We start from the raw sequence: 19,511 nt of genomic DNA on the forward strand, positions 1-19,511 counted from the left end.
ATGGTGATTATTCTGATATGTTTTTTTGTTTAAGGCTGGTTTCCAAATCTCTGGTAGGCGGGATGTATCATCTCTTTTATTCATGCATAACTTCAGCCTGATGATGGTGAATGTGATTTCACCGAAACGTCGCATAGACATGCAAAATATTACACAGGGCAAAACCCGAACTCAGAACAATCTACATACATATACCCGTGAAAATCTACAAAAACAAATATATATATATATATATATATATATATATATATATATATATATATATATATTTGTTTTCGTAGATTTTCACGTGTACTGTATATATATATGTAGATTGTTCTGAGTTTGGGTTTTGCCCAGTGTAATATTTTGAGTGTCTATGCGACGTTTTGGTGAAATCACATTCACCATCATCAGGCTGAAGTTATAAGCTTCGTGCTGCTGTAAATATAGATTTATAGCTTATAACTTCAGCCTGATGATGGTGAATGTGATTTCACCGAAATGTCGCATAGACACTCAAAATATTACACGGGGCAAAACCCGAACTCAGAACAATCTACACGCACACGCACATATATATATATATATATCATAAATTTTCACAGGTATATATATGTAGATTGTTCTGAGTTTGGATTTTGCATTTTGGCATTTTGAATACAGGTAATCCTCGACTTGCAACCATTCATTTAGCGACTGTTCAAAATTACAACGATGCTGAAAAATGCAACTTATGACTGTTTTTCATAGTTACAACCTTTTGCAGCATCCCCATGCTCACATGATCAAAGTTCAGATGCTTGGCCGCTGGTTCATACAAGCAGTGGGTTGCTACTGGTGCGGTAGTGGTAGCGACCGCTCGGGTGGCGGTCCTATGGCTTCCACCATCTTGTTTTGTATTTTTTGCTTCATGCACATGTGTAGAAGAAAAATCTCACAAGGGGACGTGCACATGGGAGATTTTGGCACGTTTTTGCTTCCTGTGCATTCACAGAAGAAAACACACGCTGGGGACACGCACACATAGTATGCCCATGCACACAACACAACTGAAACTGCGTGCACAGCACACTAGTCGCAGCAGTAGTAGCCCTGGTTCATACCTATAATCTTTGCTGTGTTTCAGGATCTTGGGATCGCCTTTTGCCGCCTTCTGACACGCAAAATGATTGAGGAAGCCGGATTTCACTTAACAACTGTGTTAATAACTTAACAACTGCAGATTCACTTAACAATTGGGGCAAAGAAAAGTTGGGGCAAGAAACAATTGGGGCAAGAAAAGCAAATGTCTTTGCTTAACAACAGAAGTTTTGGGCTCAGTTATGATCGTACGTTGAGGACTACCTGTATTCCAAAGTTGAAAAAGTAAGCTTTGCCCTTAAGATTACCGAGCTCCTGATTGTAAGTTCACCGCATGTTTCTCTTTGTGGACGCCGTGGGTCACAATGAATCATCAGCCACTGGATCTCAAACTGAGAAAAGAGCAAAAAAAGAGGCAGGTAAGACAAAGAGAGATTTTATAAAACTGATACAGTACTTGATTATTGATCATCATCATTCAGCAACAGAACCACTCCAAGCCTGGTAAGGTGTTGCTTTGGTGTTATCCTTTCCTTAAGTCTGGGGATTGAGAATTGCACGACTTCCTCACTTCGATCCTCACAGTTCTGTGATATAGTTAATAACTGACACCACGCGCCAATAGAAAATTGAGGCTGGGAGACAGAGATGACCCAAAAACATTGGAGGGTTGCTGCTGATTTGGACGGAAAATTTAGCGGAAAATTATTGCCATTTGCCAAAATGACAGTGATGATCAGTGGTCCACACCCTGATTAGCAGAGACCCGAAGACCAAGCAAAGTCAATGGGGAAAGCCAGATTCACTTAACGACTACATAGTTCATTTAACAGATGCACTGATTCTCTTGGCCACTGTGGCAGGAAAAAAAGATTATAAAATGGAGCAAAACTCACTTAACAACTGCCTTGCTTGGCAATGGAAATTTTGGGGCTCAATTGGGGTGTAAGTTAAGGACAACAGGTATACTATCGTATTTATTTTATTTATTTTTATTTATTTATTTATTTATTAGATTTATATGGCACCCCTCTCCGTAGACTCAGAGCGGCTCACAACAAAAAACACAGTACAAATCCAATAGTTAAAAAAGCAATTTAAAACCCTTAATATCAAAGCAATCATACATCCCAGACAAAAAACATACATGAAACGGGAACGGCCCTGGGGAATCAATTTCCCCATGCCTGACAGCAGAGGTGGGGTTTAAGGAGTTTGTGAAAGGCAAGGAGGGTGGGGGCGGTCCTAATCTCTGGGGGGAGTTGATTCCAGAGGGTTGGGGCTGCCACAGAGAAGGATCTTCTCCTGGGTCGACATTGTTTCATCAACAGGACCCAGAGAAGACCCATTCTATGGGACCTGACTGGTTCGCTGGGATTCGTGCAGCAGAAGGCGGTCCCTGAGGTAATCTGGTCCGGTGCCACGAAGGGCTTTATAGGTCATAACCAACACTTTGAATTGTGACCGGAAATTGATCGGCAACCAATGCAGACTGCGGAGTGTTGGTGTAACATGGGCATATTTGGGAAAGCCCATGATTGCTCTCGCAGCTGCATTCTGCACGATCTGAAGTTTCCGAACACTTTTCAAAGGTAGCCCCATGTAGAGAGTGTTACAGTAGTCGAGCCTTGAGGTGATGAGGGCATGAGTGACTGTGAGCAGTGACTCCCGGTCCAAATAGGGTCGCAACTGGTGCACCAGGTGAACCTGGGCGAACGCCCCCCTCGCCACAGCTGAAAGGTGTTTCTCTAATGTGAGCTGTGGGTCGAGGAGGACGCCCAAGTTGCGAACCCTCTGTGACGGGGTCAATGATTCTCCCCCCAGGGTAATGGACGGACAGATGGAATTGTCCTTGGGAGGTAAGACCCACAGCCACTCCATCTTGTCTGGGTTGAGTTTGAGTTTGTTGACACCCATCCAGGCCCCGGCACATCACTTCCACTACTTCGTTGACTGGACATGGGGTGGAGATGTATAACTGGGTATCATCGGCATATTGACACATGACTTTTAAGCCACCCCCTGGTTACATGATCATCAAACCACTCCCACTTGGTCACATGGCCAGCAAGCCACACCCATGAAATAAGGCATACCCACAGTGTGGTAGTAAAAATTTTTGCAGTCCTTCACTGGCCCACACCCATAGTGCAATGCTCTCCCACCACACATGTGCACAACCCAAGGGCTGCCCATCCCCCTGTGTTTGCACACAGGCCTTACTGAATCCTCTGAACCTTGGTTTGGCCTGTTGGTCCATTTTTCACCATCCACAGGCTTTAGGAGACATTTCTGAAGCCTAGGAAGAGCCAAAAAGGCTAAAAAGAATGCTGATAATCAGCTGGCCAGCACACACATCTGCGCTGGAGCTAACATAGGGCAATGTTCCTTGTACCCTCAGATATGGCTCCATATGCCATAGGTTTGCCATCACTGTCCTATACCCGTAAGCTAACACATTTTTTAACTGACAGCATAATTAATTTTGATAAGCTGCTTAACTATAATATAGTTCAGAGTGATGGTTAAATTTGCAAAAAATATATCAGGTTTTACTTACATACCCTTGCAATGAGTTAAGTTACAAATTTTCACAGGATCCAGCTTTCTTTTTAGTCTGGTCTATTAATTATCTCCTGTTTTCATCCTATTTCTTTTAGTAGCTATGCAGTTCTTGAAATGTTCACTTAAAACAAATGTCCAAATATTCAGTTATAATGAGGTTTCAGTCTTTATACCTTATTAAGTGATACTCTTTCCTTACGATGCCAAAACTATTGAACAATTTCTTACTGTTCCATTTGAAGCATATTATCCTCTTAGTTCTATTACCATTTACAATTTCTTTAAAAATTGAAAAACCTTTTTGCTGTAAAGGGAAATATCTACAACTTACCGGAACTGAAATTTGAGGATTATTTTTCAGTTTTCCCAATGTGGTAAAGCCATCAATATTGATCTTTCCCCTTGGTTTTATGGCTAAAGTTTGTATCATAGCACAGTCAATATAAAGTGTGACAGAATTCTTTTCTATACCGACCATAACTTTATGCCACTGGGAATCAAAAAGATAAGGTAAATCCAAAAACGATGCTGTTTGGAGACTTCCGTCAATTGCTTTATATGAGAATTCAAGACGTTTGGCTTGTCCGTTAAGCTTCAGTCCAACTTGCTCCTTTCCAGAAGAATCTAAAACTTGCCATAGACTCCAGGATTTTTGAATTGTATTCCCAGTCATCCGAAAAGTAGTCAAAATGGAATATAGATCAGGTAGTCCTTGAGGGTACAAGGATCTATTAAAAATGCAAATAAAACAGGCTGTTTACTAGGTTGACTTAACATTGAGGTACATTATCATTTCAAAGAAAGAGCAAGAAGCCACTATCTAAAGACAACATTAGCAAACAGATTCATCCCAATACAAACCAATAATTCCACTTTACTGTCAGAGAGAGATTGCGTAATGTTAGCTTACTTTGTGGAAGAATTAAATCCAGACAAAGCCTTGAAGTTCATAACCTTTTACTAATAACAAAACAGTGCTATGGATGAACCCAAAACTACTGTATAAGAGTACTAATCAGATTACTGAAATCAAGCTCTTCCATGTTTTACATCATTTTCCCTTCTAAAGTTGTGGTTTGGATTAAATAAAATACTATTAAAACCGATCCCCCACCCCAGCTGTACCAGATTCTTCAGATTTGCTTTGTTTGTTTGTTTGTTTGTTTGTTTGTTTGTTTGCTTGCTTGCTTGCTTGCTTGCTTGCTTGCTTGCTTGCTTGCTTGCTTGCTTGCTTGCTTGCTTGCTTGTTATTTAGTTAGTTAGAGTTGACAGGGACCTCGCAGGTCAAGTCCAATCCCCTGCTCAAGCAGGAAACTCTACACCACCCCAGCCAGATGGCACTCCAATTTCCTTTTGAATGTGTCAAGTGATGGAGCATTCACAACCTCTGCTGGCAGGCCATTCCAATGGTTGATTGCTCTCACTGTCAGAAAGTTCTTCCTTATTTCCAGGTTGAATCTTTCCTTGGTCAGTTTCCACAGTTTAGTCAAAGTCTGCATTCCAACACTGTTCGCTACCTAAATATTTGTCCTTCCTGTTTTCCACTGTCCCAAAGGGCTTTTTCAGGAAGGAACTGGACTTTCTTGGTTTTGCTTTGAAGATGTTTTGATTCTCATCCAAGAAACTTCTTTAGCTCTGAGTGGATAGTAGAGAGTCAGAGCTGAAGAAGCTCCTTGGATCTCCAAAGAGAAAAACCAAGAAAGTCTAGTTGCCTCCTGAAAAAGCACCTGGATGACTAAGAATTTCCACTTTGGGATGAGCACCCTTCGAAGGCTGTGAGAGTATGAATGGATTTTCAGATAAAAATTGTAGACTACAGGAACCATTTGCACTTCAGCTTGAGATGCAGACAACACAGGCTCATCCCCAGCAGCCCGTGCCTGTCTTCAACAGTGAAGGAACAGAGGACAGAAAACACCATGCAGCCAAGAAGGCTCCACACCCATTCGCACTGCTCAGGTGACCATGAGGACATAGATAAACTTCCAAGTGGCCTCAACTACTCTCTAAAAGGATGCAAATGACCAGCTGTCTGCAAGGAATATAAATCCTTCCATTCCCTGCCATCCAGTCAGTTCTGAAGAAGCTTTTTGAATGAGAAGTTAAACATCTTCAAAGAAAAAAATAAGGAAGTCCAGTTGCCTCCTGAAAAAGCACCTTTGGGACAACCATGACCTAGATAACTGAGAATCTCCATAGACTGTTTTCCATTGGTAGCCTTTTCTATGCCGAATTTCTCATTTGGGGAATTGGCTTCTTCCATTTATGTCCCTTTATTCTTTCTACAAAAAGCATCTCAAGAATTTTTTAATTAATTAAGAAAAGAAGACAAATCATCTATTACTGAAGATTGCAGGAACATATGATTAATTCAAATGGCTGTAAAGTGTTGAGGTTAGCTTCAGTGATAGATTATTGGGCTGAAAGCAATGAATAAATCTCATTCTCCATCCCTAAACACAATATTACCCCTCTGATCTCTCTCATTAGGTTAGTAGTTTTGTACAAAATCTGAGATGATTCACATGTTTTATTATAAAGAAATGTTAATCAATTTCTCCTCTGGGTCTGATGTACGTGTTACTCCCCTCCCCCCTGTGGTGTCTTCATGAATAGTGTAAGACATGAGTATATAAGTCTTCACAAACTGAGAAATCAGATTTATGGTTTCCAAAACAGTGTTTCTTATTTCTGACACACAGCCGTGTTCTGGCAGACTTTTGTAAGAAAATATGTGGAAGGATTTAGCACATAGGTGGGTAGGTATTAGTTGCAGTGCATGTGGAGTAAGCATGCGGACACAGAACTGGGATTTATGAGTCACTTTTATTAATTTAACTTAGGACCTGCAGAGGTAAAACGAAAGAGGGCGGAACAGCCATCCAGAACATTCCTTGGCAACTATAGGGAGAAAGCCCCCTACTGAGCAAGGGAGAGTCCCCATAACCTTGAACTTGGACTTGGACTTGAACTTGACCCTCCCTTGCTCTTTGCCATGCCCATGCTTGTGGGAAGGCTCACCCACCCAGGTTTTCATCTCTGGGCCTGCGGTGGGTGAGCCCCAAGGGCATCTTGCCTCCATAACCGGGGTGGCCCAGCCTTGTAATCATGGCGGGGAGCAGCCCATTGCCTTCCAAAAGGTGCCCAAAGGAGATCACACAGTTGCTGCTTTTTTGAATTTTTCCACCCCTTACCACCTAATCCCCATGACCAAAGGGATATGAGCACAATTAGACGTTCCAAATTCTGGCCGAATTAACCTAACTCTGTTTGAATAAGATGCTGGACACTGTTCTGCCAGGCTCTCTGGTAGAAGCCTCCCGAAAATTCACGGGTACAAATTTCAGACACACACAGGTTTGAAAATTCAAAACAATGTCCTTTATCACAAAATTAAAAAGAAACAAAGCACCTTTTTTATATTGCAAAGAGCACTCTTCCCCAAAACAACCTTGTCGGCTGTACAAGTCCCTTAATCAGTCCTTAAGTTCTTAGCTAGTAGCTGTGAAGAAACATCACAGCCCTCCTTCTTCCCACGAAGTGAAACACACACACACTTTACTCTGCTTTGGTGTCAAAGGTGTGAAAAATCCACAAACAAAGTTCAGACACAGCGAGGCACGATCCTGAAGAACTGCGATCAGATAATCTTCCACAACGGCCAAACTAGCACGCTGCTATTTATAGCAGCAGCTCTAATTACTGGAGCCCCACCCAAACACAGGTGGCCTCTCTTATCTCCTGTAATATTTCCTCAATTGGTCTCTTCGATGCATAAGTCTGCGCCTGTGTGGGTCTAACACTTCCTCATCCGAATCAACCGAAGATAATGGTGATTGGCTTCCTGGGCTGTGTGCCAAGCCCCCCTCTTCCAAGTCATCCCACCTTCGTCTTCGTCCGAGGAAACTGCACTCCCTGACTCTGCCGGCAACAAAACAGGCCTAGGACATGTTGATGTTTCCCCTGCCTCCACCTCCACATTCCCTGGGGCAGGAGCTGGGCCAGAGCCAACCACAACAGACACCCCCTAACTGACCCATTCACAGCTCAGTGTGGAGTAGGCAAAAAAATGGCTGGAATCTAATGGTATTACGGCTGCCAAAAATTCCTATTTGGCCCCGGAAAACGACCACCGGTCACACTGCGGCTAGGGGACCTGAGTCATGTAGGGCTTTAAAGATAATGACCAACACCTTGAATTGTGCCCAGAGACCAATAAGGAGCCAGTGCAGCTCGCGGATGATTTGTGTAATGTGGCTGTACCTAGGTGCACCCACAACAGCTCACGCAGCTGCATTCTGGATCAGTTGTAGTCTCTGAGAACACATCGAGGGTAGCCCCATGTAGAGTGTGTTGCAATGATCTAACCATGAATAATCAAATCTTTCACAAGCTGTTTTGGACTTGAAATAAGGGATCCAAATTCAAACCAGAGTGTTTCACTTTGAAACAGGTAGAATTTTAAATGTTTTGCATGCTGCTACCTCCTTTGATATTGCCTCCATATTAGTCTGTATCTGTTTATATATTTTTGTCTATACCTGTAAATACAAATATACATACATAGACATTCACTCAAATATACATTATGGTTACTTTGCTTTCCCTACACATACCTGTACACACAAAAATACATCCTTGCTCATCTATAATATATCCCCTTTTTTCTCCTTCTAGACTTTCAAACATTAATAAATAAATCGAAGAAACAAAGAAGTAATCACAATTTAGGGGTAGTGATTTCTGACAGTCTCAAAATGGGTGAACAGTGCAGTCAGGCGGTAGGGAAAGCAAGTAGGATGCTTGGCTGCATAGCTAGAGGTATAACAAGCAGGAAGAGAGAGATTATGATCCAGCTATATAGAATGCTGGTGAGACCACATTTGGAATACTGTGTTCAGTTCTGGAGACCTCACCTACAAAAAGATATTGACAAAATTGAACGGGTCCAAAGACGGGCTACAAGAATGGTGGAAGGTCTTAAGCATAAAACGTATCAGGAAAGACTTAATGAACTCAATCTGTATAGTCTGGAGGACAGAAGGAAAAGGGGGGACATGATCGAAACATTTAAATATATTAAAGGGATAAATAAGGTCCAGGAGGGAAGTGTTTTTAATAGGAAAGTGAACACAAGGACAAGGGGACACAATCTGAAGTTAGTTGGGGGAAAGATCAAAAGCAACATGAGAAAATATTATTTTACTGAAAGAATAGTAGATCCTTGGAACAAACTTCCAGCAGACGTGGTAGATAAATCCACAGTAACTGAATTTAAACATGCCTGGGATAAACATATATCCATCCTAAGATAAAATACAGAAAATAGTATAAGGGCAGACTAGATGGACCATGAGGTCTTTTTCTGCCGTCAGACTTCTATGTTTCTATGTTTCTAATTCCATGCATCAGTTCATAAGCATCTCTTCGTATGACTCAGCATAGCATCGTGTTAGATGATCATATGCATTTCAAATTTTGCACAGCTGAATCAACCAGACTGATAGTGGGACTTTTTTCTCTCTCTTGTGCATTGGCAATGCTGCCTCACATACATACCAGATTAATATTCAATCATTTTCTCTCACGGATTATAGCTGAAATTCAAACCTTGGATTCACAAACTGAAATAAGAACTTTAGATGTCCTGAGTTTGACTGGAAAACTATGTTCACCTCTTTCAAGCTATAAATTCAGGGTGTATGAATTTATATTATGCCCAGTCCTTGCTGGAAAATATACCAGCCAATAGGAAGTTCACTTTATTTATTTATTGGGGGGGGGGAGAGAAAAACTGATAAAACAAAAGAGATAAACCTCTGCTTTTTATTAGTTTCCAAGGTTTCCTTGGAGATATGCAAATTGGAAGCAGTGAGCAATAATCAAAAAATTATTTATTCTGAAATGAGCATTGCCAGTGCTAACAAATACTGAATATACATGTTAGCATTTATTAACCTACTGATGCAGCATTTGTAAACATACTTTATTTTATTTATTAGAATATTTCATAAGAAACAAGCTTACAGATGAAGTAACATGAATTGACTGCAAGCTTCCATGAAGACAAAATAGACTATTTTAATAAACAGTACAAACAACACCCTCATTCTAATCCTGATATTTTTAGCGCCCTCTAAATTCTTCATAGCTACTCCTTAAAATTATCTTTATGTATGCTCACTACATCTAGCAATATCACAAACGAAACAATGATTTTTAAACATTTATTTTATTATTTTATTATTTAGATTTGTATGCCGCCCCTCTCCGCAGACTCGGGGTGGCTCACAACAAAATAAAACAATTCATGACAAATCTAAATTATAGTTTAAAATATTTTTAAAAACCCCATTTACTAAGCAAACATACATACAAACATACCATGCATAAATTGTATATGCCCGGGGGAGATGTCTCAGTTCCCCCATGCCTGATGACAAAGGTGGGTTTTAAGGAGCTTACAAAAGGCAAGGAGAGTAGGGGCAGTTCTAATTTCTGGGAGGAGTTGGTTCCAGAGAGTCAGGGCCGCCACAGAGAAGGCTCTTCCCCTGGGCCCCGCCAACTGACATTGTTTAGTTGACGGGACCCGGAGAAGGCCCACTCTGCGGGACCTAATCAGTTGCTGGGATTCGTGCGGCAGAAGGCGGTCTCGGAGATATTCTGGTCCAATGCCATGAAGGGCTTTAAAGGTCATAACCAACACTTTGAATTGTGACCGGAAATTGATCGGCAACCAATGCAGACTGCGGAGTGTTGGTGAAACATGGGCATACCTAGGTAAGCCCATGACTGCTCTCACAGCTGCATTCTGCACGATCTGAAGTTTCTGAACACTTTTCAAAGGTAGCCCCATGTAGAGAGCATTACAGTAGTCGAACCTCGAGGTGATGAGGGCATGAGTGACTGTGAGCAGTGAGTCCCGGTCCAGATAGGGCCGCAACTGGTGCACCTGGCGAACCTGGGCAAACGCCCCCCTCACCACAGCTGAAAGATGGTTCTCTAATGTGAGCTGTGGATTGAGGAGGATGCCCAAGTTGCGGACCCTCTCAGAGGGGGTCAATAATTCCCCCCCCCAGGGTGATGGACGGACAGATGGGATTGTCCTTGGGAGGCAGAACCCACAGCCACTCCGTCTTATCCGGGTTGAGTTTGAGTTAGAAGAGAAAAGCAAACTATTCAGAGGTAGAGAAATAGGTGGAACTTTATTTTACTATTTTAGCAAATGCCATTTTAAAAACACTCATCCAGTAATTCTTCCACACTTTTCCATCACTAAACTATATGAGTCCTTGATCAAAAATAAAATTCTGCCAAGGCAACAGTGATGCATACTCAAGCATGAAATGCTGAAGCCCTATACATTGTCACAAGAGACCATTGGAACCATGTTTAAAACCTTGATAAGTAGAAGAGATTTATTTTAAAACATTAAGCATTATTTTTATACCTCACACATAAGTCTGCTGGCAACTGGATTTCTGAATACCAGACTATTCTTGTGGCACCACCCCATTCTTGTTGCATTTCTTGTTTTAATGTTTTATTCTGTATTCCTATTTTCATGATGTTGTAAGCTCCACAGCCCCAGAGTCACTCAAAGTGAGACAGGTGGCACATGAATTTAAATAAATAGATAGATGATAGATAGACGATAGAGAGATAAATAGATAGATAAATAAATAAATAAAAGATAGATAGATAGATAGATAGATAGATAGATGATAGATAGATAAATAGATAGATAAATAAATAAAAGATAGATAGATAGATAGATAGATAGATAGATAAATGATAGATAGATGATAGAGAGATAAATAGATAGATAAATAAATAAATAAAAGATAGATAGATAGATAGATAGATAAATAGATGATAGATAGATGATAGATAGATGATAGATAGATAGATAGATAGATAGATAGATGGATAGATAGATAGAAAGATAGATAGATAGATAGATAGATAGATAGATAGATGATAGAGAGATGATAGAGAGATAAATAGATAGATAAATAAATAAAAGATAGATAGATAGATAGATAGATAGATGATAGATAGATGATAGATAGATGATAGATAGATAGATAGATAGATAGATAGATAGATAGATAGATAGATAGGCAGACAGACAGACAGACAATCAGACTGATAAAGTTATTCTATTTCTATGCCGCGCAACTCCCTAAGGACTCTAGGCAGCTCACAGCGAAAATATAAAACATCAATAATAGTACTAAAACCTGTAAAAACAGTTTAAAAACAATCTACAATACAACAGTTCAACCCCTTCATACTATTCATGGCAAGATCTCGCTGGTTACCACGATAGGATCAACAGCCTCAGGCCTGTCGGAAAAGCCAGGTCTGCTTTTTGGAAGACCAATAGGGTGGGGGTAGTCTGGATCTCAGGAGGTAACTGGTTGCAGAGATCTGGGGCAGCCACAGAGAAGGATCTCCCCTGCAGACCCGCCAGCCGATACTATTTAGCTGATGGGACCCAGAGAAGACCAATCTGTGTGCCTTTACAGGGTTATAGAACTATGTGGTAGAAGGCAATCTCCAAGATAGTAAGTAAATAAATAAATAAATAAATAAATTTCAATGCATTGAATTCATCTACTCCTTTACAACTAAGTTCCAAGTCTCCCTCCCTCCACACCCCCCCCCCAAAAAATCCCATTCTCTTTGGAAGATTGCAAACAACCCATTAGAATGTTTATGATTTGATATACGACTTGTGTACTCCAATTTTTCATGTTAACTCAAGGGCTTTACAATCTTACAGGACTGCCGTAGAATTCCATTATTAATCTTTTAGCTTTTGATAGAATGTGCTGTTTCTAATGGAGCTTTTAATGAGAATAATTATGAAAAGAGCAAGCAAGCATTCCACAGCTAACGAAGAACTAGGTGTGGGGGAAATGAGAGACTTTGCGGTAAAGAAAAAAGGCTTCAATTCATATTTACAAATACTGTACATCCTCAGTCTTTATTTATTTATTTATTTACTTACTTACTTACTTACTTATTTACTTATTTATTTATTTACTTATTTACTTACTTACTTACTTACTTACTTACTTACTTACTTACTTACTTACTTACTTATTGGATTTGTATGCCGCCCCTCTCCGCAGACTCGGGGCGGCTAACAACAATAATAAAAACAGCATGTAACAATCCTCTTAAAGATTGCAGTATGTTCAAACTCAGTAAATCATTTTTAAATTGTATGTCTCTGGGTGTGTGAAAAGTATACCTTGAATATTATCCCACTGCACAATCATTGAAAGTTTTTTAAAAATAGTTGGACAGCCACTAGTCTCAAATGGTATAGAGCAATGGGTGCCACATGTGGAATGCAGAGCCATATCTGCTGGCATGCGCGCTGTGGCCTACCTCAGCTACAGCACATGTGTACTGGCCAGCTGGTTTTTGGCTTGCATGAAGGCTCTGGGGGGGCATTCTTGGCCTCCAGAGGCTTCCCTGGAGCCTGGGGAGGGTGAAAAACTGGCCTGCCAGGCCCACCAGAAGTTGGGAAATGGGCCTTTTCTGGCCTCCAGAGGGCCTCTGGGGGGGCAGGAGAGGCCATTTTTGCCCTCCACATGCATTGAATTATGGGTGTGGGCACTTATGCAGGTATGATAATGTGTGCACATGTGCCTTCGGCACCTGAGGGGAAAAAAGGTTCGCCATCACTGTTATAGTCTTCTGCTTGAGCAAGGGTTGAACTAGAAGACCTCTAAAATCCCTTCCAAATCTGTTATTCTGTTAAATCTGTTTTAATACAAGTAAACCTTGAAATAATTGTGGAACTCTACATATCTATTCAGGTTTGAAAATGTAGCTTTTATTTGTACCTATTATTGTTTGGGAATGAAATAAACCTGCAAAGCTGCTTGAAAAATACTAATATATAAAGAAAGGTTTCTATCAGTAATTAATAAAGCTGAATGGTAAATAACCTCTTCTGGATTAAGTTTGCCTGTTAGAAGCTATAAAGATGCATTCTTGTTTCTCCCTCTCGTGATAAATTCTGATATGAGGGATTTTGGCAAAATACAATAATTGAATTTACCCTTATCTACATGACAGTTTTCCCTTAAGCCCACCTCCAAATTAATTTTATATTAACATTTTTCTCACAATACAAAATTCAACACAGTGCAATTCTTATATTATTATGCTGCAATGAAACACAGAAAAAACGATAAAATGAAGACTATTGTTGGAAACACAGGGAGGAAAATAGGAAACTGGAAACTGGAGTGAAAATACACAATAGATTCTGAAATAAAGCCTGTAAGAAATTAGATTCACATTTAGATGCATCTGACAAAGGCTTGCTACACTCCTACCTTTATTGGTAGCATTTTTAATCTTAGGGATTAACCTATAATCCCAACTACTTTTGCAATTCCTTGAGGACTGAGTGAGGGGAAATTTGTCAGGATTTTTAAAACACCAGCAACAGTCGTACTAAATTATAACCATCTCTGTCTATGGATTACAACAAGAACAATCCAACTACCATAACTAAAATGAATCAGCTACAAATGCAAATGCAATGAGAGGAAAAAGCCGATCTAATGAAGCCCGTTACAGCAATACAATAATTGTGCATGTTTCAGCACCAGTTTTGGTGAACAGCACCACTAAGCTTCCACAGCCGCTAGATGGCGGTAGGTCCAAGACCTAAATTTCAAGAAAATAATCGAACCTTTTCAACCATATCCAGACAAATTATAGAAAAGCTCACACATTCTCCACATAATCGCTGGCTACTGTTGTGTCCCAGACTAATATTAAAAATAATTACATGCTTCATGTACAAATAAATGATAGCACAGTGTGGTGAGGGATAACAGCTTTATTAGCCGGATTTAGGGACCAATGTATTACTCACATTCAGGTTAGGCGATCTGAATAAAACACATTCTAAACTTATTTGAGATCTCTTCTGCAATTCATTCATGGGTTGAACATCCTACCCCCTTTTAATTTAACTCTTAGAATGATAGTATTGATGCTCCGCTAAGTCAGATTTCATGAGCTCTTGACAGGCAACCGAGGATTCTGATTACTGGGTAAATACTTTAAAGGTTTAAATGGTTTACTCTACAGAGAAGAAACATGTTTTATCAGAATATAGCCTTCCTCATTTAATGCTGTCCAATATCCTTGCTTAATAGTCTTCGTTTTAAATTCCAAAATAAATTAAATGTTTGGCAATGGAAAGTTTGACACAGTCACGCTTCATAAAAGATAAAGAAAACAGCATTGAGCCTCTTATAAATTTGAGGAAAGTTTTCACATTCCCATTATATATTTCCAATGGATACTTGAAAAGAAGTTACCAAAATATGAAGTACCAATGTTTGTATATTCAATAATCTATTTTTACACCTAATCTTGCTGTTACTAATCAGTCTGTTTTTCTTTTTCTTCACACTTCCCCCTCTCCATCTCTTTCTCCTCTATTCAGTAATGGGCTCCTGCGGATATCATCAGGTACGCACAAGTAGAAAAAAAAATTTCCTTCTGGGCTCTGGGTATGTTTTTCCTATCACAGTAAATGAGGTTGAATGTGTATAATTTTAGAACAGCTGTGCATGCGAGAGTGTGTGTACATGCTCATACAGTTTATATAGCAGATAATGTATATTTTTGTGTGCCTGTGTGTAATATGTCTGTACATATATGGCATATATACATAGAATTAAATAGTATATTTTGGATGTTCAGTAATAGTAAATAGAGAAATTATACCTCTTGGAGGCAAGGAGAGGCCAGGCACCTTAACCCTAACCCAAATCCTTGACGTGAGTGACATCAAGTTGGCCATCTTTAAGCCAGTCACATGACCTTTAAGCAACCCTCCCCCCCAGACACATGATCATCAAGCCATTCCAAGCTGGTCAATGGCTGGTAAACCACACCCACAAAATAAGCCACGGCCACAACGTGGTAGCAAATTTTTTTGCAGCCCTTCATTGCCTCTCTTGTTATTCCTTCTCTCCCCCTCCTCCTTCCTTCTCCTACTTCCCTTCTTTCCTTCCTACTTCCTCTTTCCCTTCTAAACCCCTCCCTGAGTGATTTTGATTCTAATACATATTGTATATTTAACAGACTGGTAACATTTCCCCATGCTTAAACTGTCAGCATTACTATTTAAATTCCTTGTTGTTTAACATTATATCTATACTGTTAAATCTTTATTTTCGGTATATGTTGTTAATCTAATGCTACCTTCTTAGTTTAATTCTGTCATCTGGGTTGTCTCAATTTCTATTCCATTTTCTTTTTCTTTTAATAATCCTATTCAGTGAATATGTGAAGGTATATGAGAATGATCACACTATCTCTGCTCTCACATTTTCACCATAATCTTCAGTACCTTTATATCAGGAATATAAAACTACTGGGGAACTTTCATTATACAGTGGTACCTCAAGATACGAACCCCTCATCTTATGAACAACTCGTGATACGAACCCGGGGTTCAGAAAAATTTTGCCTCTTCTTACGAACTTTTTTCGAGTTAAGAACTGGCGTTCGGAGACTGCTGGGAAGCCACGTGGCTGTTTTAAAAGGTGACAGCCGGGCAGCGGGGCTTCCCAGAAGCCTCCCGAACGCCGGTTCGTAACTCGAACAAAGTTCGTAAAAAGAGGCAAAATTTTTCTGAACCCCGGGTTCGGTTCGGGAGGTTGCTGGGAAGCCCCCCAGCCCGGCTGTCACCTTTTAAAACAGCCGCGCGGCTTCCCAGCTGTCTCCCGAAGCCGAATGCGGAAGTTCGGCTTTGGCGTTCGGCTTCAGGAGACAGCTGGGAAGCTGCACGGCTGTTTTAAAAGGTCGCAGCCGGCCTGGGGAGCTTCCCAGCACCCCCCGAACCCAGGTTTGGGGTACGGGGGGTGCTGGGAAGCCCCCCAGGCCGGCTGTCACCTTTTAAAACAGCCGCGCGGCTTCCCAGCAGTCGCCGAAAGCCTTTTTTTGCGGGGGGGTTTTTGGTTGCACGGATTAATTGACTTTACATTGTTTCCTATGGGGAACAATGTTTCGTCTTATGAACCTCCTCCTTGCACCAATTAATTTCGTCTCATGAGGTATTACTGTACTTGTAGATTCCCTGCTCAATTACTATCCCTAAAGTTTCCAGCACTATAATTGTACAGAAAAGGATATAAAATGCAGCTATTATTCCTCAACATGAGAAGGATAATTTATTTATTTTTAATTTATATTGTCTTTATTATTTTTACAAATAATTCAAGGTGGCAAACATACTTTTGTCTCCTATTTTCTCCACAGCAATAACCCTATGAATCGAGATGACCCAAAGTCACCTAGTTGGCTTTCACGCTTAAGGAGGGGCTAAAGTTCATGATTTCCAGCTTTTTAGGCTGCACAATTTCTTTCTTTTCAAAATGGCTGCTCAGTCAAATAAATAGACATTAACAGAAATAATAAGAAAAACCAATAAAAATGTTACCTTGTAGGAATCCTGAAGTCTACCTTGGTACCTAATTTGTAAGCAACTTGTAAAGATGTGGAGCCTACCACGCGTTGGATAATGCCTCTGGAAGCAGCTTTATCAAGTTGGAACTGCGAAATTAAGTCATAACCTAAAGTAAGGAACACAAATATTTGAGGGGGAAAATAAACCCCTAGATCTTTTTACCCTGCTATTTTTTCTTTCAATATGTATTTTCTGATTAATTCAACTTTACTGCTGTTGAAAATTCGATTTAAATCAGTTAAGTTTCTTAATAGTTCACATTAGAAATATAAAGGTGTATCATCTTGAAAATAATCAGTGATGGTATAATTAAATGATATATAAAGCAGGTTCTTTCAGTCACATTCACTTCATGGAACAAAAATAAACGGACCTTTAAAAAGATGTTCCGTCTCAGTTTATATGAAGGAAAAAATGTGTAATAACTTGCATTTACTTGCCTGGTAGATCATCCTGACCAATCTTGGTTCGTGGACAGAGGTCCATTCTCAGGTTGGAATTGAATGTTATTGGAAACCCTGCAAAAAGATTAGACACATTGTAGTTATCTCTATCCATTTTGCTGTTGAATGGTCTATGACCTGGAGTAATCTCCTTAGAGGGAGTTCCAGAAAACAAATCAATTTATTTATTTAGGGTCATGTATAAAAACTTAAAGTACCCTGTTTCCTCCAAAATAAGACATTCCCTGATAATAAATCTGTCATGGTTCAGCCTGAGGCCGATCAGGGTCCAGCTGCGTCTTTGCTGGCACCATGCCCGGAGGAGGATGAAAGCGAAGAGGAGTGGGCTGAACAGTCGGACGGGGGAGAGTATAGTCAGGAAGGTGACGAGGAAGAACAGCATGAGAGCCCCGGGGAGGGGCTCTCCCCAGCCAGTAGCTTGGAGTCACTAGGGGACGAAGCTCAAGCTGTCATTGGCATGCGACAGAGACGTTCAGATCAAAGGAAGGAGCAATTGAAGAAATACTATCAGCAGTGAATTAGGAACAGCTGGGCTTGGGTGTGGTCCTCATTAACAGGGAAAGGGAATATAAGGCAGGCCAGCCCTTGAAGCCATGTGGAGTGTTATCAGTTTGGAGTTGTGTTATCCTGTCTTGTTTCTCGGTGTCTCTGTTCCTGGCTTGTGGCCCAGCAGTTTGGAAGACCCGTGGGAGGTGTATGTCTGCTATCTACAGTCTCGTCTTGGCAGCAAAAATCCTGTATTGCTGCATGGACTATTACCTTCGTGGATATATTTGCAGTTCCAGTGTTTTCCTGCTTTGTAAGAACATTTTCTGTTAGTTTTGTTTCTCTTAAACTTTATAAACTGCATTTGCATTGCACCGGTGTGTCTGGCTTATCTTTTTGGGTTGGTCATAGCTTCCGGAGTGACCCAGACAGAACAAAATCCAATCAGGCTTTTGAATGCATGGCATTAAGGCCAAGCACTTATTTCAGGGTTCAAAAAAATATAAGACAGGGTCTTATTTTTGGGAAAACATGGTACAAACAAGTTCACACCTTGTACAGCCACAATCAAAAGAAGCTGCATTCATGAAGTCCAATGATGCTACAGGTGAGGTAAATATACAGTATATTGGAGAATCTCGGTTCTTTCCCTGCTATTTCTGAAGGTCCTCTGTCTTCCCTAAGATAGGTTTGTACTAGAAATAGTTATATGATGCAGAGTTACTTGTAGTTTGGACAAGTTTAAAATATTTCTACCTAGATAGTTAGTGAAGTTCATACCGACACTAAAACCAAAATAAGCAAGTGCCAACTCTGCATTTGCAAATTTTGTCAAAAATTTTGGCCTTCTTCCCTTTCCTTTTCATACTTCAAATATTTTCTTCTTACTCTTTCTTTTCCAGTGCTTGATTATACAACATGCTCAGTTAGGTGAGGGCAAGTGTGGAAATCATAACTGAAGGTTTTTTGCAAGAACAAACAACCATCACACTGTGTGTATGTGGAAAGGGAGGGAAAAAAATCTCAGTCTATTTAGTCAACCAACCTCAGCTAAAAAAAAAAACCCGAAAAGGAAAACTAAACATTGGTTCCAGTTAGCTGTAGAATTCAACCTATGCACTGTTTCAAGTTAGAATATCCCTCTGGAGACTAGAAGAAAGAGTTACAGTTTGAACTGAGTTTTTTTTTTTTAACTGACCGCAAAAAACATTTTGTCTATTCCAAGAAATTTTCTTACCATTGGTTGATCACATTATATTTCTAGGAAGATCTTTTCAGATTTAGTGCCCTCCAATACAACCACCCAGTATTTCATCCAGCATTATCAGTTAGATCAAAATTTGGAGAAATGTAGTACTCTCTCCCCCTAGGCCTTTACAATTTTATGCATGATATGTCTGTATGTATGTTTGGTT

At 40.2% G+C, this 19,511-nt stretch overlaps 1 protein-coding gene across 1 annotated transcript in view; it reads right to left on the bottom strand.

Annotated features, from left to right (window-relative positions):
- The window catches only part of LOC139173930 (collagen alpha-1(IX) chain-like), a 73,475-nt gene extending 55,771 nt beyond the window's left edge, over window positions 1-17,704 (bottom strand). Inside the window, exons 1-4 of the mRNA XM_070763920.1 lie at window positions 17,587-17,704; window positions 17,120-17,252; window positions 3,959-4,355; window positions 1,371-1,454 (exon numbers count right to left, since the gene is read on the bottom strand). Of these exons, the coding sequence (XP_070620021.1) occupies window positions 1,371-1,454; window positions 3,959-4,355; window positions 17,120-17,252; window positions 17,587-17,704 (732 nt within the window). The remainder of the gene's footprint in view (window positions 1-1,370; window positions 1,455-3,958; window positions 4,356-17,119; window positions 17,253-17,586) is intronic.
- Window positions 17,705-19,511: the final 1,807 nt, after the last annotated feature.

This window comes from Erythrolamprus reginae, chromosome 1 (genome assembly GCF_031021105.1).
Source record: "Erythrolamprus reginae isolate rEryReg1 chromosome 1, rEryReg1.hap1, whole genome shotgun sequence".
NCBI classification, from domain to species: Eukaryota; Metazoa; Chordata; class Lepidosauria; order Squamata; family Dipsadidae; genus Erythrolamprus; species Erythrolamprus reginae.